Source organism: Argopecten irradians, chromosome 5 (assembly GCF_041381155.1).
Source record: "Argopecten irradians isolate NY chromosome 5, Ai_NY, whole genome shotgun sequence".
In the NCBI taxonomy this organism is placed as follows: domain Eukaryota; kingdom Metazoa; phylum Mollusca; class Bivalvia; order Pectinida; family Pectinidae; genus Argopecten; species Argopecten irradians.
The window spans coordinates 33,818,245-33,843,131 of record NC_091138.1 but is presented as its reverse complement, the minus strand read 5'-3'; the positions used below and the strand labels follow the sequence as shown (position 1 = coordinate 33,843,131).

At 33.8% G+C, this 24,887-nt stretch overlaps 2 protein-coding genes across 4 annotated transcripts in view; both read right to left on the bottom strand.

Annotated features, from left to right (window-relative positions):
- LOC138323614 (2-oxoglutarate dehydrogenase complex component E1-like) overlaps window positions 1-24,887 on the bottom strand; it is a 38,431-nt gene that overhangs the window by 7,400 nt on the left and 6,144 nt on the right. For 2 of the 3 annotated variants that reach the window (XM_069268337.1, XM_069268338.1), the window contains exons 4-13: window positions 15,061-15,166; window positions 11,105-11,205; window positions 10,563-10,717; window positions 10,030-10,176; window positions 9,297-9,567; window positions 8,899-9,027; window positions 8,235-8,414; window positions 7,663-7,815; window positions 7,080-7,299; window positions 233-383 (exon numbers count right to left, since the gene is read on the bottom strand). In XM_069268337.1, coding sequence (XP_069124438.1) covers window positions 233-383; window positions 7,080-7,299; window positions 7,663-7,815; window positions 8,235-8,414; window positions 8,899-9,027; window positions 9,297-9,567; window positions 10,030-10,176; window positions 10,563-10,717; window positions 11,105-11,205; window positions 15,061-15,166 — 1,613 coding nt within the window. Of the gene's footprint in view, window positions 1-232; window positions 384-7,079; window positions 7,300-7,662; window positions 7,816-8,234; window positions 8,415-8,898; window positions 9,028-9,296; window positions 9,568-10,029; window positions 10,177-10,562; window positions 10,718-11,104; window positions 11,206-15,060; window positions 15,167-20,690; window positions 20,794-24,887 lie in introns of all 3 variants that reach the window. The other variant, XM_069268339.1, reaches the window with a different exon arrangement.
- On the bottom strand, window positions 3,401-7,015 carry LOC138324172 (uncharacterized). The gene is made up of 5 exons (XM_069269252.1): window positions 6,366-7,015; window positions 5,085-5,963; window positions 4,447-4,599; window positions 4,084-4,119; window positions 3,401-3,990 (listed from the first exon to the last, which is right to left on the bottom strand). Exons 1-5 carry the CDS (start codon window positions 6,379-6,381, stop codon window positions 3,401-3,403), a joined length of 1,674 nt encoding a protein of 557 aa, XP_069125353.1. The 5' UTR covers window positions 6,382-7,015.

Genomic DNA, 24,887 nt, shown 5'->3' with positions numbered 1-24,887 from the left:
CATGCCCCCTACTCAATATTACGTGTTCGCACATTACAGGGTTATCTGCCCTTGCAGGAAGTTATCCATAACTACCCGCAAGGGAGCTAACTCGATAATATGCAAAGACGGAATATGAAGATGGGACATGAGGGGACATGACTGACATGGTTACTTGAATGTGGTCCCTCCTCCTCCTCCACATTTAAGGGTTGGGCGTAGACAGAATTTTTTTTCTACTGATGGTACTCACCTGAAGGTTCCTCTCTCCACATCTTGTCCACTGAGGCGTACATGGATACTTTCCTTAACCAATGAACCAAAAGCGAGCGCCTCGCCCAAGGCCCAGTCAGCCATCCTGTTCTTTACCATATCAGCTCGTCCACGCAACACACGTTTCAGACCTAGTATGAATAAAACAGAAAATTTAGTTTCTCCATGGAATAAAAGCTACAGTCACTAAGAGTAGACGCATCCATTTTTCAAGAAAAAAATTAAATAGTGTATCTAAAAATGTTTTTGAAATTTCAAGGAACATAAAAATATAACTCAAGAAGCTGATGGCTGTATTTGTGAGAGAAAAAAAATTTGACGAGAACTAACTGCGGTGACAGTTAAAAATGTCACAATGTGAAAAGTATACTAAATACAGACATCACATAAGATATGTCTTCTCAAACCTACTGCAAATAACTTTGAAATCTTATGTATTATTATGAAGCCAGAGAGACAACTTTAAATCAAGGAACTGTATATATTGAACTGATATGAATCCATTATAAATTTTAACTTGATATAATTATCTGGCTATCCAGTATCTACGTTTTAACTATAAACAAGGACATAGTCATTCAGATCCCCCACCAATGGAGATATCAAAGCTGAAGTAAGTTTGATTGTGGAGACTTATGCGTATGAAAAAAACCAGGAAAAAGGAAGTTGAGCTAAAGAAAAATGGAGTATAATTCAAGTAGAGCAGGGCTGCAATTGTTGAATCAGGTATACAGCCTTGACATTTATATTAGACTATATACACAAAGATGGGTGGAGTTTTGCAAAGTAACATTTACCATTTACCATGATATTTTCAGCAATGTTTCCATGGTAACGGAAAAAGTGCAAAAAATAAAAACCTAAAAATAGCAAAAGGTACTACTAGACCATAAAAAGAATGTGTCTATGAAGTTTCGTGGAAATATCTCTGCTGGTTTTAGAGTTATGCTCCGGAAATGAACCTGCTACAAAAATATGATATTTTCAGCAATGTTTCTATGGTTACAGAAAAAAGCACGAAAAGTGAAAACCTAAAAATAGCAAAAGGCACTACTAGACCATAAGAACAATGTATTTATGAAGTTTCATGGAAATATCTCTGCTGGTTTTAGAGTTGTGCTCCGGAAACGATTCTTACGCAAAAATCTGCCATTTTCAGCAATGTTTCCATGGTTACAGAAAAAAGTACAAAAAGTGAAAACCTTAAAATAGCAAAAGGCACTACTAGACCATAAGACCAATGTGTCTATGAAGTTTCGTGGAAATATCTCTTCTGGTTTTAGAGTTATGCTCCGGAAACGAACCTGGTACAAAATATGATATTTTCAGCAATGTTTCCATGGTTAAGGAAAAAATGCAGACAATGAAAACCTAAAAATAGCAAAAAGGCACTACTAGACCATAAGACCAATGTATTTATGAAGTTTCGTGGAAAAATTTCTACTGGTTTTAGAGTTATGCTCCGGAAACCATTCATACGGACGGACGGATGGACGGAACCCATTTGTATATCCCCCGCCAACTTCGTTGGGCGGGGGATAACAAAAACATAGGTATACATATATATACTTAACACGCTTTTTTATACCTGCTCATTATCGGAGTGTTATCATAGTATAACTTACAAGTGTATCCTAAATATAGGATTGTTTTTCAATATTGTCTGTAAAATTACATATATCCGTAATTATATGATTTTGAGATGCACATGTATGTAACTACAGGGAGAGGGCTTATATGTGACGGCGACGGCGAAAATGGGGTCAGATGAGGAAAATTGACAAATTGAGTTTTATACATTTTTTGCAAGCTTACATTATAAATTATGTAAATCCAAAAAATTAGGTCTCTATGTGGTACGGTTATGGAGAAAAATTTGTTTGTTTACCTGTATCACTTCACTGAACACAGAAAACACAAAAGTCAAATAACGTCATAAAAGTATAATATTTGCAACACATAACAAAAGGGATATATTGACATGTCAATACTTTTGAATAACAACATATATTTCAAAACCAAACAAATATTTTATGTTATCCCTTCTTAATTACGAAAAATAAATTGTCCATATCATTTTAAAACGTCGTTACACGTACAAATGTATATACATCAAAGGGAGATAATCTAATGTCAAAATTTTTGAAAGAATTCAAAATTTAAATATAAACTCCAAAGCCATAAATATTGAAATGATCACACTTCTTAAATGTTTGATAGATCATGAAGCTAGCAAAGTAATAACATTCAGTAAAATATTGGAATAATTACTGAGAATTGGTATAAATAGGCTGGAAAAGTCAGGTAAAAATGGAAAAGGAAGAGGGAGGGGGCCGTTTAAATCACACCGATTTATATATATACATGTAAAATTTATATGCACACAGCCTTACTTCACTTCCCTACATCGGTACTAATTTTGTGTCTAATATATTAGTAATATTGATCCTCAATTACTTTTAATTTCCAACTTTAAAATCAGTCTAAGTTTAATAGTACTAGTATATCCACTAGGAATAGATAAAAATTGGGAGACAGCCAATAAAAAACAAACAGTGAAGGCTACTTAGTGTTAATAATCGGTTGTAAAATCACATTCAATGATCGGTTTAGGACAACCTACTAATTATCAATTTTGAATTTGGATTACATTTATAGAAAACTTTTTTTTATATTTATGTATTCAACCTTTTATTTTCTCTGAAGAATTTTAGAAAGATATCTTGTGGCAACGGTTCAACGAAGTGGTTTTTTTTTAATTCAAATTATTGTTTATCTAACATGTCTAAGACATTTTGAGAAAATTTGTTTTACACCAATATACAAATGATAAAGGTTCAGAACAATAAAAAATAAGCACAAGTTATCTCCCATTTTAATAATTGATTATTGAATTTCATAATCGATAGTCTTTAGGAAAATCATAATCGATCGATCATCAATGAAAAACAATAATCAGTCCAACACTAGGTGGTAGAATCAAAGGTCATGTGTATATATACATATACATTTAAAGACAAAGTTCTGTTGTCAAAAGGAATATCCGCTCACAAATTCCTACATAAAATAAACTTATTTCCATCACTACAGATCTTTTGAAGACAAGACACGCCTTACAAATGTGAACAATGTAATATAGCAGTCATTTTCATCGTAAAAATAAACCTTTCCGTTTGCATGGAACATTTGGTACTTGGTTGCTTTCTGTCAGATCCATTTCTGACTTTGGTACAGTGGGTTTTGGACAGGTATTGTTTTTTGAACTTTCACTTTTACAAAATTCCCTAATATTGTCATATAAGTACCATTGTCTAGAAGGATCTAGTCCTTTTGACATAATTTCCTCTGGTTCATCTTCTGCAGATGGAAGGATTTCCTTTCTCTTAAGTAGATTGACTGACACTGGAAGTGAGTCACCGACTTCCTTACACAACACTTCACCTGGCTTTGTAGATTCCACAAGAAAATGGTGGTATTTTGTCAGGTTTTTCAATGGCTTGAAGTATTGTTTCAGGTAACACTTCCAGTCCCTAAAGATGACTGGTTTTTCCTCATCTTGAACCAACTGTGGAATATTGTGTCCACTCCGTGATGAAGTTGTAACTGTGCGAGCAACCTCCTCTAAACTTTCAGCATTACTAGATCTCCAGCGCAATTTCCACACACCAAAATGCCAGTCAGGATCAAACTTTGTATGGCCAGCAATCATCATCGAGTACTGGATACCAACATGAAGACCTGTGTAATACAATAAAACAAAAAATGAGTTCATTGTTCTACAAAAAAACTTTAAAAATTACCATTAGAAGGAAATTATAGGTACTACTGAACTTTCAGCCTCATCCACCAAATAGAAAACTTGCTGTCCTGTTGAATAATTACAATGTATTGATCAAGTAAAGGAATACTGTAGTTAATTCCTACCAGTTTCATTGGCAATATCAACAAATGTGTACCACTGGAATCATCACTGTCACTCAATTTTTAATTGAAATCTCATATCATTAAAGGAAATTTTCAATAAAAAGGTGTTTAAGGTAAATGATATACATGTAATTTAAATTACCAATAATTGATTATGTTTGATTTGATTTAATTTGCAAATCATAAAACTGATGTATTTTAAAGATCAATTAATTAATTGGTTTTATGATTATCTTAAGCTTATTAAAGTAAAACTCGGGGGTTAATTACCTGAACCTTCCGAGCAGATTCCAAAGACACTGCATTTCCTTGGTGTCTTAAAGAAGATTGGACCAACTTGTTGAGCATGATGGGGAAAATGAACTTGTTGTGCGAAATCCCAGGAATAGTGGAAAGCACCATCAACTGTACAGGGTGAATTGCCTACAAAGAAATAAAGACAACCATATACATTTCTACATAACATGAGCATTACTACATCAAGTATATTTGTTTTTTTTTATATATATAATTAATTTGATAAATACATTTGTTCTTAAAAATCAAATACATTGTACATGTAGTTAAGTTTAATTGAAATCAAATAAGATTTCATTATGAACATTCAGATTTTTTCCCAATTCATGAATAAAAATTTAAAGGTTTTTTATGTAAAAAAATTGAAAGGTATTTCATGTAATATTATATTCCCCGGTATGTATACACGAGTGGTCTTTATCTTAACATTCTAGTCTACTGAAAGCTAGGCTGAAAAGCTGTAATAGCAGACTTGGAACCTGTTTAAAATAATAATCTATATATAAACTTTGAATAATTCTGATATGCTTTATTTAAAGATGTCTATCTGAAGAATCTATTGCTCAGCAAAAAATGTAAATATTGATTTGTATTTCATTATTATTAATTACCTGTTGTCTTCTCTGTTTCTGACAATAACTTGAACTTTTCTTTACTCTCTGTGCACTGCTTTCTGTATATATCTCTCTGTTGTTTTGCCTGACTTATATGAGTACAGTATTCCTCCAAGACTTGTTTCTTTTCATCATCATTTATTGAACCAGTAGCAGATAATTTCAATGAAAAAATTTGGCAAGAGTTACACAAGTCTGTACATGGTTTCATAACTGTGATATATGGGCATAGATCATGCCATACTCTTTGGAAGGTGCGTAGACTCACTCGTCTATAATTCATTTTGCCGGCCAGTGAATCAAACTTTTCAAAAATGTCCATGGCAGTTGTATCCGAGGGAAGAAGAAGCACTTTTTCAGACCTGTAATTTGGTAATCTTCCCGGAATAGGCAATGCATTGTCTCTAGCAAATTTTGACAAGAATGTCTTGATATTCTGTCTGTCTTGTACAGAGAGAGCATTATGCGGAGCTTTTCCAGAATTTCCATGTTTTCGTGGCATCAAACCAACAGTATCTAGTGACTTACTAATTGCCTGTAATTTGTTCTTGCTGATGCCATGAATAAAACAAAATGTAGTTCTACAAACACGGATTCCATTGAAATAAAACTCCTGATATGGTCGCTCTCGTTCCTTTATCTTGTGTTTCTTAGATTGGGTATGACTGCCAGATTTACGATGAGCAAATAGCTCAGCCTTAACAGTAATATCTAGTTCATCATGTGTTAATTGGTGACAATGTTCTCTAAATTCAAATGCCGATTCTAAGTCTATTTTTACACTACATGCTTCTCCACCATACACTTTACAGCCACATGTGTCATTACGAAATTTTGCCTGTGCTATATATTCAATAGTGTCACATTCAGTGGGATCTGTTGAAACAAATACAACATCATTATCATCTGATGACTTATCGGACTCGTAATTACACTCGTCTTCACTGGCATCGGCGCTACCCTCGGATGATGTGTACAGTCTTGAATAATAAAGTTGATCAACAGTCTCTATTTCATCTATAAATGGTTTATCCTGATTCAAAATAATTTCTGCTGGAATGCTACAACAAACTATTGTTCGTTGCAGTAGATAGTTGACTCATTTTAATGATTCAAGTCTAACATGATTTCGTGCCATGGTACATTAATTCAAACTGTCGAATAAGTATAAGCTTACGTATGATACGCGTTTCATAACATCGCGAAGTATAAAGTGATACTACTTTAACTACTCAGTTTGAACGTTCCTTCATTAATATAACATCGTATCTCACCTACCGGGCTTGGTTTTCATTGATCAAGTAATCATCATTGCAGATTACACACTATGACAATTCAGAGAGATGTAAACGTACGTGTTGTTGTCATTACGCCGCTAAGAAACTAACTAGAGTGATCTCCCGTAAACACCGGGTGCGTTCGGGTCCGTGCTTCTATAAATATGCGTAAGCTTGTGTCATCTTTGGGATTCCAGTATATTAACAATGCACATTTATTATTTTGAAACAAAACAATTAACTCGTAAGCCAATATAATAAGTAACACATTTAATTTAGTGTCGTATTTTATTTAACACACCATGTCTTCACAGCAGTTATCAAGTTTGTCGGCAAGAAGCAAAGATAATTGGATCTGCCGATCGAAGAATAAAAGAATTTACGAGATCAAACAGTTGTTTATTACAGTTGATAAACAAAGTAATAGTTTGACTTTAATTATATTGTACATTTCATGGTGTCCAAGCTTATGTGTTGCTAGACTAGTCAATATATTGTGTGAAAAAAAAGTCTCCGATCACGTCACAGAAAAAATACAGCAAAATGTCTCGTGATTTTAGACGGCTTTTTCTCAGAATGAGGCTTGCCGCATCTGTACCCATTTTCGCAGTCGCCGTCACATATAGGCATAGCCTGCTGCCCAATCCCTATTAAATCAAATGATTTAATAAAATATTTTGAAATGAAACAACTTTCAGTTTAATTCATGCCTTACCTCCATGGATGTCGAAGTTTTCTGGTGCAGTGCTGACTACAGTTCCAATATGTTTCAGGACGTCCTCACTGACTCCAGTGGTTGGGTATTTCATTGGGTCCTGGTTACTGAAGAAATCGCCCCAGGGTGAGTCCAGCCAGTCTGAGTTTTTCACGGCTGTCTGCTTCTTTGACTCTACGTATGCAGTTTCACAAATAGCATCATATTTCTTTTCCTCTTCCTTTAAAATAGATATAAAATTCAAATCAAGCCATGTGCATGTACTGTAGTTATATAATCTGTCCTTAAAATTGATCTAAGGAATAGATTTTTATTTTGTTGAGGTTATGAGGGTATAATGATAATGGAGCACGTGTAAATGAGTTAACCCGGCTTGTACGAGTTCCTATTAACAACAAGTGTCGTTAAGGGTGTGTTAGGTTTAGAAGGTGGAGAAAAGCCAAAGAACCCAAAGAAAAACCATCGACATATGATCAATACCTGGCAACTGTCAACTACCAGTAGATGTACCAACCAAAGAATCAGCAAATGACTTGATTTCAATTTAACATTAACATGTGAGATCACCTGTTTCCATACACACCTCATACTCCTCTTGTTTGACGATGTTTTCCTTGATGAGTTTTTCAGCATACTTTGACAAGACCGTGGGTTGTTTGTTGATTTTCTTGTACATGAGAGGCTGAGTAAACATAGGCTCATCAGTTTCATTGTGTCCAAAGCGACGATAGCATACCTGGAATTTATTACAGAATTAAGTACGAAACAGGTAAAAATTCCATGAGCTTCAATCCTATTGACATGTTATTTTCATAATTTACTTGATACCAAGATCAACATTATCATAAAAACAGCATTTTGGCTCAAAATCCATTAAAAAATAGCAAAAGTTTGAATACCATAAGACTAAAAGAAACAAAACTGAATTTAGTCTAAAGAATCATAAAACAAGATTTAATAGCTATAAATCTCCAATCACGTAATTTCTTATAAGGCCAATAGTGATGGGATAATTGTACTCTAGTCTAAAGACTAGATTTAGGACAGATGATCATTTGGCATGGTGTCGCTGAAAGATAAGAATATTCTGCCTAAATTAATTTCCCAGAAATCTGGGTTATTTTTTCATCAAACATGACAGATGACAATAGATACCAGATCTATAACGACGTCCTTGCCAAACTTGGCCCTCCATTCTGCAGCTACCTTACAGACATATACAACTTCTTCTGGGTAGTCAGCGTTGACGTGGAAGATTGGAGCGTTTACTACGCGAGCCACATCAGTACAGTACGGCGAGGATCGCGCCATACGCGGGTCAGTGGTGAAACCAATCTGTAATCAAACACCATGAGTAAAAAAATGAAGGACGGAGTTAAATTCCCCGCTACTATAATTATAGATCATCTAGCCAGTACTACAAATTGTAGTGTTGTAAACTGTTTTAACTTGAGACCCTGATCAGCTCCAAGTAAACAGTCAGCTTAGCTTCTCTAAATAAACCAGATTTTTTCAATAATATCATAAGATGAATTACTGAACATAATATATATGCTACATGTATATATATTTTGTTTGTTATGTAACCGTAATAGACCTGATTTGTTAAGTAATTTTCCAGTGAAAACTACTTAGATGTAATGATTTGAGTGTGAGCTCCCCTTAATAAATCCTAAGAATACTGGGTAGCTGTTGTAATCAAATTCTGCTTCATTTTTTCAATCACAGGTAAATCAAGGGTAGCTGTTGTAATCAAATTCTGCTTCATTTTTTCAATCACAGGTAAATCAAGTAATTCCGGACCAATCAGAAGTCTCACCTGATTGTTGATTACCACATGAATGGTACCGTGAGTAGTGTAGGCTGGTAGGTCGCTCAAGTGGAACGTCTCATAAACAACTCCTTGTCCAGCAAACGCAGCGTCGCCATGCAAAAGGATGCTCATAACCTGATGAGAAGAACAAAGAGGTAGACACATGGATTGTGTGGCTTTTAGTAAACATACTATATATTTCAATTCTCTATCAAGTTTATTTTACTCATAGATAGTGAGTCGAGAACAAAATTTCAGTGAGCACTTGTTTTAAACCTAACTTGTTAAGTTTGTTTTTCATAAAACTTGGAACAGAAATACCAAAATCAGAAATTATTTGTTCATTTTTACTTTCAAGCGTTATCTTATTAATCAAGGAGCGAGACATTTAGTTAGAAACTTACACTTTTGCCTTCAGTATCACCACGGTAATATTGCTCTGCCTTTGTTTTGCCCTGGACTACTGGGTCAACAGCTTCCAAGTGGGAGGGATTGGCCACGACGGCAATTTTGATGTTCTTGTTTGTGACTCGGTTGAGGCGCTCATGTGACATGCCAAGATGGTACTTGACATCTCCAGAACCTTCATCTGCAGCCTCTAGTTTGGAGTCAAACTGACAGAAGATCTTTTCCAAGGGCATACGGCAGAGGTTAGCCAACACATTCAGACGTCCCCTAAAACAAAACAACACCAACATCAGAATTATGATTTTTCTTATAAAAAGCGATTAAAAAAAGTTCGAATATTTTCAAATTTAGCACCTAGTACACATCATTATATATCCTGCAACTGCCACGCATACTGACCAATAACTACTGCTGGATGAACTTGTGCTTTATTCATCAATACGAAATGCTTTATCCATCACATTGAAATGCTTTATCCGTCAATAAGAAATGCTTTATCCATTAATACAATCACATGAATTGGTTACATATATGATGGGACTTTTTCTTAAACTTAAACCTTTCTGTGAATGGAATGTCATTTTCATGTGTATAGCAAGTTGCAAAAAATTTATTCTCTATAAAAAAATGTACTCAAAAGACTATTTGTTCATTGAGACATTGGTGCAGCACAAGAAATGATGATCAGGAGAGTTATCCTTTGTTGACATCCTTACAACACAGACTTACCTGTGTGCCATGCCGACGTGGAAGGTGTCAACTCCCCACTCTGTACACGAGTCTACGATGGTTTTAAGGGCAGGAATAAGGACCTCACAGCCCTCTAGTCCAAACCTTTTCTCCGAAGACCACTTCTTGGCCAGAAAGTCCTCAAACCTGTACACAACAGTACACATATACAAAAGTCTGTAAACTTACATCCTTTCAGAATTCCTACACAAAGTGAAATATATAATTTTTATCCAATGCTTTCATCATTCTTTCCCTCCAAATATAATGAAAACTAGATAATTTAACTATAATAGATTTCTCAAAGGACTTTTCTGGTGTGACCGTATTAGATAGAGTACTTAGTCGTTACTTTTCTGGTGTGACTGTATTAGATAGATTACTTAGTCGTTACTTTCATGAGAAAAACATTAACCCTTTCACCTTTGTAACTTTAGTAGACTCTACCATCCACTAATTTGGATGAGTCCACTATGGTCTACAGTGGTGAAAGGGGTTTTAAACATGTGAACACTGCCTGCCTATATATCTACCTGGTTGAACGTATGAGGCGGGCCATTATCAGGCGTTTCTCCTCGTTAGTAAACTCCATGATCCCAGGCTTCTCAAACTTGCTCTTTATCCAGTCGGTCTGCTCCAGATTGTTAATGAACATGTACTCCAGTCCAATATGGCGGCAGTATACATTCTGTAAATAAACAATGATAATAGATTGATTGCATCTTACACAACTGATTGTCTACATTTTTTGCATTTTTTTTCTTTTTTTTTTTCTTTTTGTGGTACAATTTTTTTTCTTCAAATAGTAGAATCTTCACCCAGGATTTTTTTATTTGTTTTAAATCCTATTTACAGTTCTATTCAGTCATAATATGGGGACAGAAACAAAACATCATCGATTTAAAACAATGAAGTGCCAATCTCAAATTCAGTATTTTGAAAATATTTTCCCTATCTTTTGCAATGCTTTCCTATGAAGAATATTAAATCTCCATAAGTTAAGAACATTGATGAAGAAAATCTTTGAATGCCTGAATTATTGGCTAATAGAATTTTTTTTCATCAGAAACCTTACCTCCAGTCTACTAATGATATCTTGGAGCGAGAGCATCTCTTCTGCTCCCCCGATATGGGTTGTTCTCGGCAGACGAAATTTTCGCTGAAGGTCATTCTCAGCTGTTTTATGATTTTTGGGGGAATTAAAAGAAATAAATTTTTGATTAACACATGTGACTAGCAGCCAAGTATACATTGAAAGTTGACAGCAACCAAGATTTCTTATCTAACTCAAGAGAATTAGTATGAACACCATTCTTAAACTATAGAACTCAAAACTTCAGCTATACATAACTTGTTAGTTAACTCCGCAAAATTTAACTCTATGCTACATGTTAAAACAACAGTAATAGGCAACATCTCGGAATAAAGTTATATTGAACCAGAAACTTTTCTGCTGATAAAGAAAATTTCAGTCAATATTTTTCTATCTAGACATTGCCCGAGTGTGCATTTGAACAATGTAAGTAAAAACATCAACTCTATAGTGAATTTATATCAACCATTCTCATAAAAACACTTTGAGAACATAAAATCATATATAATATATAATCAGTTTACATTAGACAAACAGAAATGCTGAAATTAAAGAAATAACTGTATGTTAAAGTAAAGTCTTTGCAGTATATCTAGACCCCTCTAAAAACACATGGCATTTCGGTATGTTATTATGATTCCCAGTCATATTTTATTACTTTTAGGCATTATTGAAATGCAGATGAATATTCTGTATCTGCATATTACAGAGTTATCTGCCCTTGTGGGCAGGTATAGATTGTGATGTCATGTATTTGAGAATGTAATGTCATAATTTTGGGAGAAAATTATGTAAATTGCCCTCACAAAATAATGACTTCACAATGGATACCTACATGCAAGGGATTTAACTCTGCAATCTGCAGACAGAATATATGTAACCTGATTCAGGCATTCTTGGTTTGTATAGAATGGAAAGCTTGGATTTTGTGCTCCAAATGTGTATTTTATCTCTTTGTTGTCTTTTTTTTCCTTCCCTCTCTCTTATTGACTCTGAGGAGGAGGGGAAGGGTGAGGGTGGGGGTCTCGAGATCAAACTAACAAGGCTTTACTGTAACATTAATAATGATTCTATCATGCAACATTTTCACCATAACATAATATATGAGTCAGCTTGAAACCTCCTTGTTAATATTTCCAGACTCCAAACCTCTTCCCTTAACAACACGCTCAATTCTACCCCACTACATGACTTTTCATTTTCTGGTCTGGCTAACTAGTATACACAACTCCCACAGACTTTCTTACTCCATACCTGTTAACCACTTATTATCCACAGACCTACCCACACAAAACTGATTATTATTTCGAATCTCTGTTAATTAATCAAGCATATCTGTATCACAAACTAACACACAGTACATAAAACAACAAATTGTCACAACTATCTAATAAATGCATACATTTAAACAAAAATGTACATGAACATCTAACTTCATGCTTGAAATATGTAGCAAGTATATACATAAAAAAAATTAAAAGGAAATCTTTAAATCAACATCAATCAATGTATTAGATGAAATTGTTTAGAATCATTAGGAAAAAAATGAAGCACGAGACCTATTTTAGTGTTTTACAGTCATTTTTTAGAAGTAAACCCAGGAATCGACAAAATGACTGAACAACAGAATGAGACAAGTGCTGTAACTTGTTACAGATCAGTGAGATTTAAAACAAGGTTAGAGAGCAAGAAATGCTAAAGTCAATCTTTAATCATCAAGAAGTTCAAACTGCTGAAATTATCAACTTTGTTAGCTTGACCTTACATTATCTTTGGTACTACATATGTATGAGGCGCGTATAGTGCGCACCCGCGTATAGTGCGCAGGTACGTTTTTGAGTTTCATTTTGGAAAAAAAAAATTTACAAACAAAATCTCAGTTTTTGTATCTTCGTTCAAAACATTTTGCATTGCCTCCAAACACTCTTGAAGAACAAAATCAAACGGTCCTTATTGTTAATCATTGCTTAAAACAACCTTCTGTTTATTAACATTAACTGGCGAGAGGAGTTTGACACGATGATTGACACTTTGTTTACACAACGGCAGGCCTAGTTAGCTTGTGAATTGCCGGTGACACTATAATGAGGATCTCAACAACGATGTTTTTACAATCAAATAATCAATCATACCTTGTGTAATTCCAAGTGGTATCAATCAAGTCTATTGTGTATCTAATAGGCATTTAGATTTAATCATTGTCCAAGATATTAGCTGGAAAGCCGACCGAGTATGCTAATCAACCACAGGTGGCCGCCATATTTGAGTACCGACTGCACACTTTCGTATTCTCATTTATTTCAATTAGTATTGAAATCAGGATGTGATCTTACAGAACCATTTCAAAAGATGGTAATAAGAGTAAATTTTACATTCATACCATCATTTATAGTGCCGATTGGTCAGTGTTAATGTAAGAAGGTTTTAGTTTCGTATTTAATTTGCTGGCTCTGCATGTGGCGATTACTCTCACTTCCGTAAACATTTGCAAGTTCAAAAGTTTTTCACATGCTGGAGAAACGTATTTATAAGGTAATCTGTTTAATGTGACGAATCAATTACACACATATACTTCGTTTCAAGCTCCAGGCTATATTCATTTAGCCATTTAGATTTGGAGATATTTATGTACCTCACTGAAAATTCACGATCGTAACATGTGTCTGGTCATGAACACATGTGCTCCCAAAACGGACTTTCAAGGAATTAAAGATAGAAATTTCAAGTGATGTTTTCCTTTTATATTGAATACATACATTGATCATTGACTTTAAGATCCAAGTATTTAATGTATAACCCTATCACGACAACATGTAAAAAATGTTACTGCACTCTTTAAATGCATTGTGCCATGCCTTGTAGTAAATGAAGATAATTTATGAAAAAGTGCGCACTATACGCAAAAATACGGTTGAGAGAAGAATGCATTGTAGTAAGAGCATACAGAAATTACAAAACTGACACATGAACAAATTTTTAGCTTTAGTTCAATTTTTTGTAGAATCTTTCATGGAAAAATTAAAAATGCAGGTATATATATAAACCACACACTAGCATGACTAGTTTTCTAATTGTGTAGAATAAAAATGATAAAAATTTGATGTAATATTTACACTAAAGATGGATAAGTGTTACTTGCAGAAGAATGCGTCCTTAACAATATGCACCAAAGAGGCAGTTAAATATCGGTAATGCTTTGTATTCGAAAGGACCATAGTGGCAAAGTGGTTAAGGTGTCCGTCATTATACCACTAAGCCTCCACATCTTGGTTCTGTGTTTATTTAGGGCCAATCAAAATAGCTCTGTGCCTGAATTATATGGTGAAGGTTACAAGTTTTCAAGAAAATTTCCCAGACACTTTCCACTTCATGCATTTTGTGAGATTTAATGACGCTGGTTCATCAAAAAGTTCTACTGCAACCAAACTGTATAAGTACTGAGGTAAAAATTTATTTTTTCGAACAATTTAGTTTTTCATTCAAGGTATGTGCTGTTACGTCAGTAATTGTTTGTATAAATATACTCAAATAAATACAATTTTGCACGTCAAAATGACAAATGAAGCAACGGAAAGCATTCAAAGAAACACTGAATAACACTTAAGTGAAAAAATTATATAAGATATTCCATTTTCATATATGTAACATTTAAACATGCGAGTTGATTTGAACCAAAAACCTACAAAAATAAAAAAACCTTATGTACCATTTGTACCATTAAAAGTCGCCCAGTTATTACCAGCATGCATTAGATAATAAAGCCCAAGCACCACAGCAAAGCGCCACAAAGAGATTACACAGAGAAAGCAAAGTGCGAGAAAAAACAAAATGATAAAACAAATGTGTAGTTAATGTTGTAGAAAAACAAGACAAAGCTTCAGCCCCTTGTTGCTGGACATGGTCACCCTGCCGGTAGGGAAAGGCTGCTGATGTCTTACCAAAGTTATAATGGGAATAAGACAGATCAGTGTGAAGGCCATCCTGATTAATCGTAGCTTGGCTGATTCCCAGGGGGTCTAAGTCTGCGGAATGGTGACCTCGAATCTAAAACCAAAATTGTCCATCAACTATAAACTGTAAATGTGGGTCAGTGAACCTCGGTATCATCTCTCCACCTGTTGCAAACAGGTATCGGCCAATCAGCAGAAGGCATCAATCAAAATACAGATGTGTTGTTTTGACACTGGCCGTTGACTGCTGAATCAGCAAGTTATTAATCAGATGCAAGGGAAACAGAAAACCTGACAGTGAACAGTTGAATTAAAGACTGGTTATCTGAAAGGAGACATTTCAGAGATTGGTCAGTGTAAAGAGACATTTTAGAGAATGGTCAGTCTAAAGAGACATTTTAGAGAATGGTCAGTGTAAAGAGACATTTTAGGGATTGGTCAGTCTAAAGAGACATTTTAGACACAGAATTGTAAATGTTTGACATTAGTCCTTTATAAAGACATTTTAAACACAGAGGTGATTATAGACACATCTTAAAGATTCGTCAAGTAAAACAGGCATTTGAAAGGAGACATTTAAACATTGATCTGCTGAAAAGACACAATTCAGACACTGATAACTTGTTAAAGACATTCCACGCTCTAGTCTGAGGAAAAGAGGTATTTCACACACTAGATGTTCTCTGGTCGGTTGATAACAATTTAATTAACTGTACAATAGTCAATTAAAAAGACATTTTTTGGACTCTGATCAACCGTAAAAAATAACACCTTCTAGACAATTGGCAATTAAAAAGATAAAATTTTTTACACTGATCATTTGAAAAAAAACCCAAACTTTTTAAACACTTGTCAATTCACTGAACAAAATTCAGATTTGCTTGACAAAGGCACCATAGTTTACAATGACCAACTGAAGGATCAGTTTTGTATGATCTATGAGATCAAATACCAGGTTTGCACTGCAATAATCAAGACATTTCTAAATATACTTATGATGTAACCTTGACCCAATCTGCTGACACTTAGAGATTGAAGCTGATAGAGACTGTCTGAAATTTTTACTAATGGCAATCTTGACCAATTTTCCCTGAAAATGGGGCCTAAGGTACTGTACCTAAACAAATTGTCCTTTTAAGACAGGAATATGTGAAGTTTGATGATAGTTTGATGTCTTCAGCCATGACCCTTTCCCTTCAACTTTTAACGGATGTTGGAATACAAGATATACAACATCTCTAGGTGATATTAGGTTATAAATACAGAAAACAGACACAGGTGATTTGCAAGATTATACATTTAAACAATGGAAGGCACAGACACAATTTGAAACCAACATGAGGGTGGCCTCCTTGTGACAAAAGCAGACTATCTTCCATCTCATCACTATCTATGTCTCCATGCTACAGTAAAAGGTGACATTCTGTTGTTTAACACAGACTAGGGTGGTAACACATGGTACCATGCCAGACATAAACAATTAAAACCAGAGCGAAGTGAAAAAAAGTTTGGTTAAAAAAAAACCCTTTTTTCACCATTTCTATATAGGGAAAAACATTATATTTTGCATAGTACACAGGTAGGTATTCCGTCTTTGAATATTACAGAGTTAGCTCCCTTGCCGGTAGGTATCGATTGTTACGTCATTATTTTGTAAGCGCAAATTATGTCGTTTTTCCGAAACGAATGATGTTACGCTCGCAAACACATGACGTCACGATCAATACCTACTCGCAAGTGGAGATAACTCTGTAATATGCAAATTCGGAATACCAGGTATTCTCCCTCCAATGCCTCCATTCAGTGATATTTTTTTACCAGCACCTGTTTTATAGGCCCACTACCTTTGTCGAAATTCAAGTTTCTTAAAAACAATAATAATATACGAAAATGTATATCAATGGCTTTAGAGGATGTTATAACACCATCTAAATGCAGGATTCCCTGTATATGTTAACAGTAAAAATTCATGTCGCTGTTTTGCTGTCTGGTGCAATGATAATCAACCGATACACAGTAATTAAGAGGACGGAGAGAAATATAAAATGACCCGTGTTATGAAAATTCACATTAAATTGATTTATATTAAACTGTTCTGAAAGTTATCTGTAAGTTAATAACTTTTGTGACTATAAAAATTCGTTTAACATTAATTAAATGGCGTTTCGGAAAGGTAGAGGCCCTTTAAGTTCGTGTGAATGATTTTGGCAAAACAGCACCCGGCAAACCTTATGCTGACCTGTCAAAATATTCCACTTTGGTAAAGATACATGTATCACATCTATGACAGGAATGACAGCCCATTTGGAGTTTAATTAATATAACCTGTAGGCAGTTAGGTTTCTATGACAACACTATTTTTGGTATCTTATTTTTTTCATCAGTCATAATTATTGTCTTTTCTCAGTGTACATACATATCCAGTTTTTAAATATTTTAAAATTATGCATGGAAATTTAAGAAAAAAAAAAAATCATATTTCCAGAAAAATGTATATGTGTTTACCAAAAACAGTGTGGTCTCAAAAGAAGATCAATGAAAAGTAAAGATTTTTTTCTTAATTTAGTTGTGGAAAGAGAGACAGCAGAAAGTATTATATGTACATATCAGATCCATAGTTAGTTGTATAGTGATGTAAATTAAGTTAAATGAGTACATCATTTAAGTCTCTACTTCTCATTATGTATCCACACTCTTCTGGCAATTTTAAGGATTTTAATTCAGTCTGTTCTGAGAATACTGAAACATCAGTTGTCCCTGCTAAATCAACTTAAACTAATCTTATTTCCTGATCCGTTTCACAGATGATGTTTCCCTGTGAATTGCAATTAGTTTTATCTATCTATTTCATTGTAGTTCCATCTTTACTTGATTTGATGTTGTAGGGCATGAAAAGTTTCAGATATAAACAGATTGTCTCCTGTCATTAGAGCATATTCATTTGAAAAATCACATTAATTCATCTTAATTGAATTACAGATTCTGATGTTATTGAAAAAGAAGTGTATCTTTCCAATGATGGAGAGACAACATCATATCTATCTAAAGACATTTCCAAAACTAGAAAGGTATTTCTCCACGTGGTTGAACATTTAATGAAACAAACAAAATGAAAAATTGTCAAAAAAACCATTAACTGCTGTGTGTGTTACAAGAGAGCTTAAATATTTAAATACAATGTGCACACACACTGTGATCACTAGCAAGTCACTGTGCTAAAATAACTGCTATTGAGTCGACTTTGTACTTTCATATATCATGAGATTTCAGAGTTACCAAGTGACTAAAACATGCAATAACTAATTTGATATACAACTGTCTTTGATATGAACTGGTCAATAGAACACTGTAGGGATATAGAAACACCTTGAGAAATTACACTTTGTATTACATTACAGAGTTATCTGCCCCTGTAAGTAGGTATTGATTAATGACATTAGTTCGTGTGCTAAAGTTACATTGTTCTCAGGAAAAATATATTGAATGTACAAACACAAATATTAACACTTGTCGTAAAAATCAATACATACTCTAAGGAACTGAAGGTCAGATAACTCTGTTATATGTAATGATAGGATACTAGTCCAATCTATGCCATTGTCACTCGGGTATAGTATCTAGAAACCAAAAGAACTACAGTATTTTACATAATGGGTTTCTATGTCCCTACATTAACCATACAATTTACAATAACAACTAAACTACTCAAACTCCATCCTCAATATCCCAGTGGTCACTACCACTGACATTAAATCCACCCCTGGATTATGTCAAATTAGCACAACTGAAGGCTCTGTGTTTAGACAACAAATAAGCATATAGTTTGGTCATTAATGTACATCAAAAGAATCAAATAATGATACACTGTGGTTGACCGTGTGGTTTTGAAGTTGGGTACCTCTTTCCCTGTAATCTTCAAAGAATATATCTACAGGCCTGTGACTGGTCAATTTTTTCTCCCCAAATGCCTTTAGTTTTACTACCAGGGGTATGAGATAGTGCAGAGGTGGATATTACAACAGTGATAATAACCTCTAAACTATTGAGGATGCTCAAACTCATTCTATAAATATTTTTAAATATAACTTTATTCATGTAAGTGAAACTTATATACCGTATTTGACCCAAAAAGCGCCCAGGGCGCTTAAAAAATTGATAAAAATGAAAATGTGCTAATAAGTCAAAATTATTGCAAATGTATACAGTTGTATGTAGTTTTGGTCCTTATTTATGCCTGGGCAATTGAAATTGAGGCCTCAAAAAGGGGGAGGGGTGCTTATAGAGACATGGGCGCTTATTGGGTCGAATACGGTAGGTGAATTTTCAAAAACATTTTCAAACAAAAATGTCAGAAAATCTAGTATGATTTGCTAACATGAAGGAATTATAAATTTATGATGTATGAAAAGTATAGTATGTAAAATAAATACTGTTGAACCTTGTAGTCTTGAGCTTGAAATCATGACTCAGCAATTTGTCTTTCTTTCGTCCTTGTCAAAGTCAATACTAAACAATTTGAGTAATTCCATTCACTTTGTAACATTATTTAGCTTCAAGAAAACACGGCTCAATAGAATTTTTGCAAATAATATAATGCACAGTTTAAAATTGCTCATGTAAAATTTGAGGTAAAAAAAATCAATATGGAATCAGATTTTCTTAAAGAAATGATCAGAAACAATCTTTTAGGAAAGTGCTAACAACAAGAAAATATCATAGAATAGAACATGTACAACTACGCTAATCAGAAACCTTTTGGAGCTTCTAAACTCTAGGTGTTCAGAAGTTGAAGTCACACAAGTAAATGACAGGGTTTTCAACAAGAAATAAGGTCTTTTAATACTCTATATTAAAGGTACAATACATGATCAGAATGTGAACAAAACATTTGTCAAAATAGAACTTAGTTGACTTTGATATTCAATATATTATATTGAAACTTTTCATTAAACAAATCTGTTCTACTTTTGTAAACAGGTAGATTCCCTATAAATTCTTTTTGTCTTGTTCCACTAAAGATAGTAGGAAATGCTGAAATCTGTTTTGCATAAGGTTAACAGCAGATGCAAGGATTCAATCTAATTAAAATTAAAATCTTATTAAAATCATGTGTTAATGGCTTTGTTTCTTCCTTGCTGCAGCTGTGCATCGAGTACAACAATCAGGGTCACGTTCAGATGACCTTTAGAATTAGCCAATCAGCACTTCACTTTTGAATTTTTTTGTGTGTGACATCACCTTTTGGAACTTTTGACCCTAACAGAACACTTACAAGATATTCTACGACACCATAGTAACGATGAACAATAACTTTAGCCAAAAAGTTTAATTTGCCACAAGGAATGACACATAAATATATACCGTGTTTGACCCCATAAATCTAAATATTGAATTCAATCTGAAACCGTACCTCTTTAAACTCTGTCTTTTTTGTTTTGATGGCTGCATCAAACAGGTTATAAAAGCCTGATGCTCATTGATCAATTTGGTGTCATCTAAATGTGACCCTGGTCACGGTAACTTCAGATCATCAGTAGAAGTACAAGCCAAAAACAGATGAATTTAATCCGATTGTTAAAGAACTATAACTCATCAGAACTAAACTTTGGGTTACCCACCTAGTCCGTAGTTAGTGAGTATCAACTCGGAGGGGGTTTCAGTATCTAGGTCCGCTGCCGCGATCCCTAACGGATCCAGGGATGCGACATTATGGCCTCTCGTCTGAAAGGTCACATGTCCAACAGTGTTCAAAATCAAAGCAAATTCAAAAATATATAAAACCAAAAGAATTTTACAGGCTCCAACTTCTTTTTTTGGGTACATTCAAGATAACAATTTTTTTTTTTTTCCTGTATTGAAATAGTTTTAAAGCCCCATTATGTTTTTAAATTTTTTCTTAATGTAAAGAAATACAATATACCAAATAGTTTATAACAATAATGATATTGATTTATGAAAAATACAACAGTTGATAAGGCTTTTAAAGTCCCAGTATTGCAACTTTGGGATTTTTTTCATGATTCAGAGAGATTCTGAAAAAAAAATCATGTTGTAAATCAGATAGAAATTTTAAGAGTGAATCGCTGGCAAAGATGAATGGTTAAAATTCAGAACTTAAGTGGGTCCCACTTTTTAAACAATCTGAATTAAGTTGATATTGTAATGACGTTGCCAAGAACACATTGTGACTACTTGACGTCTTTCCAAACTCTCACAAGAATGGATCATGACCTTCACGACTTCCAACGTCATGTTCAGCAACAATCGTTACTTCTATGGTGTCAAGTTTTACTTGAAGACATGTTTACAATCATCGAGATTCAACAACTGCTGTACCAATGCTACTTAGAAATTATAAATGTTCTTGTTATCGCTTAATTTTAAAAAGACTATGAATAATATAAATATCAGGGTTTGATTTAAAATCATCTTTTTGTAGCTAGTTACATATTTGGGAAAATACTAAAAAAATATTGAAAAAATCCAATTTAGTATGGCACACTACCTTAGACCTCAGAGAGTTGTCTATAGTCACTTTACTTTTACAAGAATTTTCAAGACTGACAATATCAAAACTGTAAATCATTTACAAGTTATTTATCTAAATTTGCCGTGTGGAAAGTAAATGGAAAGCATGCTCATCTCACTCTGTATAGTCAATTTCTTGTATATGTCTCTATATTTAGTAACATATTTTTGATAAAACAAGCCTTATAAGTGTGTTGATAAAGGGACAGACTGCATTGAAAAATTTGACAATCTATTTTGTCTGCACAATTAAGATTTCTTTTGTCTGCATAGTTGTATTTTGCAACAAACTTTTTTGCATGCAACTATATACACACCTGTTTCAGGGGCATCTTTCTCTAATTATGTATACTTTGCTCTTTTGTATTTTATTTTATAAAGTAGAACCTGTTAACGTTATCCTCCCCTCCCCCTGCTGTTGGTCAGATTTACCTGGTGATCATACGGGGATATATATTCATAGGATATTTAAGACAATTACATTCTATGTTTTATTTATATATATTTTCAAAAACCTGTAAGCATTTTTGTTGAAAAGTTTTGTAGAACATGCATTGCTTTATACTGTCAAAAACATACTGGGGCTTTCAACTAATTTGAACAGATGAACTTTCATACAAATTTTCATTTCTTAGTTTGTCAATTCTATTTGGAGCCAACAAAATGAACAATTATGACTTAAAAAATAATATGAATCAAAATGGAGGAAACTGAAGGAAGTTTTCTGTAAGCATTCAAAAAAAAAAACTTTGTCATAAAAAAGTGATTTTTGTCTAGCAAAATTATCTACAGGTAATAACAGGTGTTAAACAGAAAGTGGTTTAAAAAAACCGCGACTATTATGTGCAGTACTTACTATACCTAATGCACAAAACATTAATATTGTCCAACTAAATGAAGCAGATATTTCACTTTTGTAATTAAGTGTCCTTTCCCAGTCTGTGACAACAGCTGGTATATCTATTGTAATACCAGATTATCATATTACATATGTTGACTAACAGAGATGGCATATTAACACAAAGCACCAAACTGTAGATATTATTTAAGCCAACTTAAACCTAGTGTTGTGTATAAACAAAATATTTCTGTCTGTCCTTAAAAAGAAAAGGTCAATACACCCAAACTGTAGATATTATTTTAGCCAACTTAAACCTAGTGTTGTGTAAAAACAAAATATTTCTGTCTGTCCTTAAAAAGAAAAGGTCAATACACCCAAACTGTAGATATTATTTTAGCCAACTTAAACCTAGTGTTGTGTAAAAACAAAATATTTCTGTCTGTCCTTAAAAAGAAAAGGTCAATACACCCAAACTGTAGATATTATTTTAGCCAACTTAAACCTAGTGTTGTGTATAAACAAAATATTTCTGTCTGTCCTTAAAAAGAAAAGGTCAATACACCCAAACTGTAGATATTATTTCAGCCAACTTAAACCTAGTGTTGTGTATAAACAAAATATTTCTGTCTGTCCTTAAAAAGAAAAGGTCAATACACCCAAACTGTAGATATTATTTTAGCCAACTTAAACCTAGTGTTGTGTAAAAACAAAATATTTCTTTCTGTCCTTAAAAAGAAAAGGTCAATACACCCAAACTGTAGATATTATTTTAACCAACAATAACTTTGTGTTGTGTTTATGGTATAAACAAAATATCTGTATATATAAATAGGAAAGGTAACAACCACCCAAGCAGGAAGAAAGTTCTGATCATCATTCCACCCATATTTGGGCCTGTGTAGTTCAGAGTGACACAGACATCCGGGGTAGCCTAGCCTTATTGTAAGCGTAAAATATTGTGTTTGTATGACAGCGTAGTCGCCTAACAGGTGGGCCACTCCCATGACCTAGATAATCATCTTAAACACACATTTCTACCATATAAACACATCTTCAAATCTAGTCACCAAACCTGGAAGGGTTTTTTTATGAAACACACAACTGCACTAGATTTTAGACACAAACCTACACTCAGATCTACTTGTACACCACTATACTACTGGGGCATTGCACAAAGGGCATTAGGTTTATGCAGAGAATGCATGCAGTATTCCCATAAAGTCTACGATGTTTTGATGTTATTTAAATTTTTTAACCCCAATGTGTGTCCAATGAATATTCTACTCTCCAAAAACGTTTGATATGCATTAAATAAATTAGCATGTTACTGATGACGTATCCACTAGTTAGGTTTTGATCAACAGTTTTTTTTTATAGGCTGATGACTTTGACTATGGCTTAACCAGATATAGGTCAAACCTGTACCAGACTACAGTCTAATAATACATAGTAATGAATAAAGTCCAACATACCGGGTATATGTAATAGTTCTGTATCTACGATGTAGTCTTTATAGAAATTATGACTGATTTGAACATCTTACAATAGTAACATATCTAATGGTATGTTTAGATATTATGGGAGACTATTTAAAGGTAACCTTAAAATTGAAACAAAGAAGAGTGACCTTGACAACGAAACCAAGAAGAGTGACCTTGATAGTGACACCAGGAAGAGTCACCTTGACCTTGAAAATAGGGATAGAGACCTTGACATTGAAAAAAAGGAACATATTTTGTTATCTGAATAGAGAAAAGTTATACGATTAAGACACATTATTCTGTTAAAATTCCCTGGCAATGTAATTTCTCTTATACATGCCGTAGTAGACTAAAGAGGCCCAGATGATTCAAACCTCGACAATGTCATTTGAGGAAGAGCTCAGAGGTTACACATAAAACCAAGTGCAAGTTTTGTGCACTCCAGTGCACTTGCACAATAATATGTTTTCAACTTCATAATGATACCCAGAAAACCTGTTTATCATGGCAGTTTATTGTTTGAATTTGGAGGGGATTACTAGTAATGGAATACCTGTTCTGTGAAAGTCTTTCAATATCTTTTTATGGTAGGTATACGTTTTCTGTAGGCCAGATCAATGTAGCGTAAGTGAATAGTAAATTTACGTAGGGTATATACAGAACATAGGAATGTGACATGTTAAAGTATCAGAGGTGTTATAAATGGGTTATTCCTGAAAGCAGACCTGTCTTCATTAATATTCAAAACAATTCATGTCATTACATAATACAGATAATAAATATCAGATTTATAAATAAATTAAGAAATTTCATTTTATTGATTGGAAATTGAGACATATTTACAATAAACTGTAATGTTTCTCTTATATTTCAATTATACTATTATTCAATACATGTATATCAACAGGAAATCTTTAGAATCAAACGTCAGCAGTGATGAATAAATTGAAACATTAAGAGTATAT

Excerpts from the sequence above, each read along its gene's own strand:
- LOC138324172 (XM_069269252.1), bottom strand. Across the intron at positions 4,600-5,084 it reads AGAAACAGAGAAGACAACAG|GCAATTCACCCTGTACAGTT; the intron begins GTAATTAATAAT and ends ATTTCTTTGTAG. Across the intron at positions 3,991-4,083 it reads TTTGGTGGATGAGGCTGAAA|GTCTTCATGTTGGTATCCAG; the intron begins GTTCAGTAGTAC and ends TGTATTACACAG.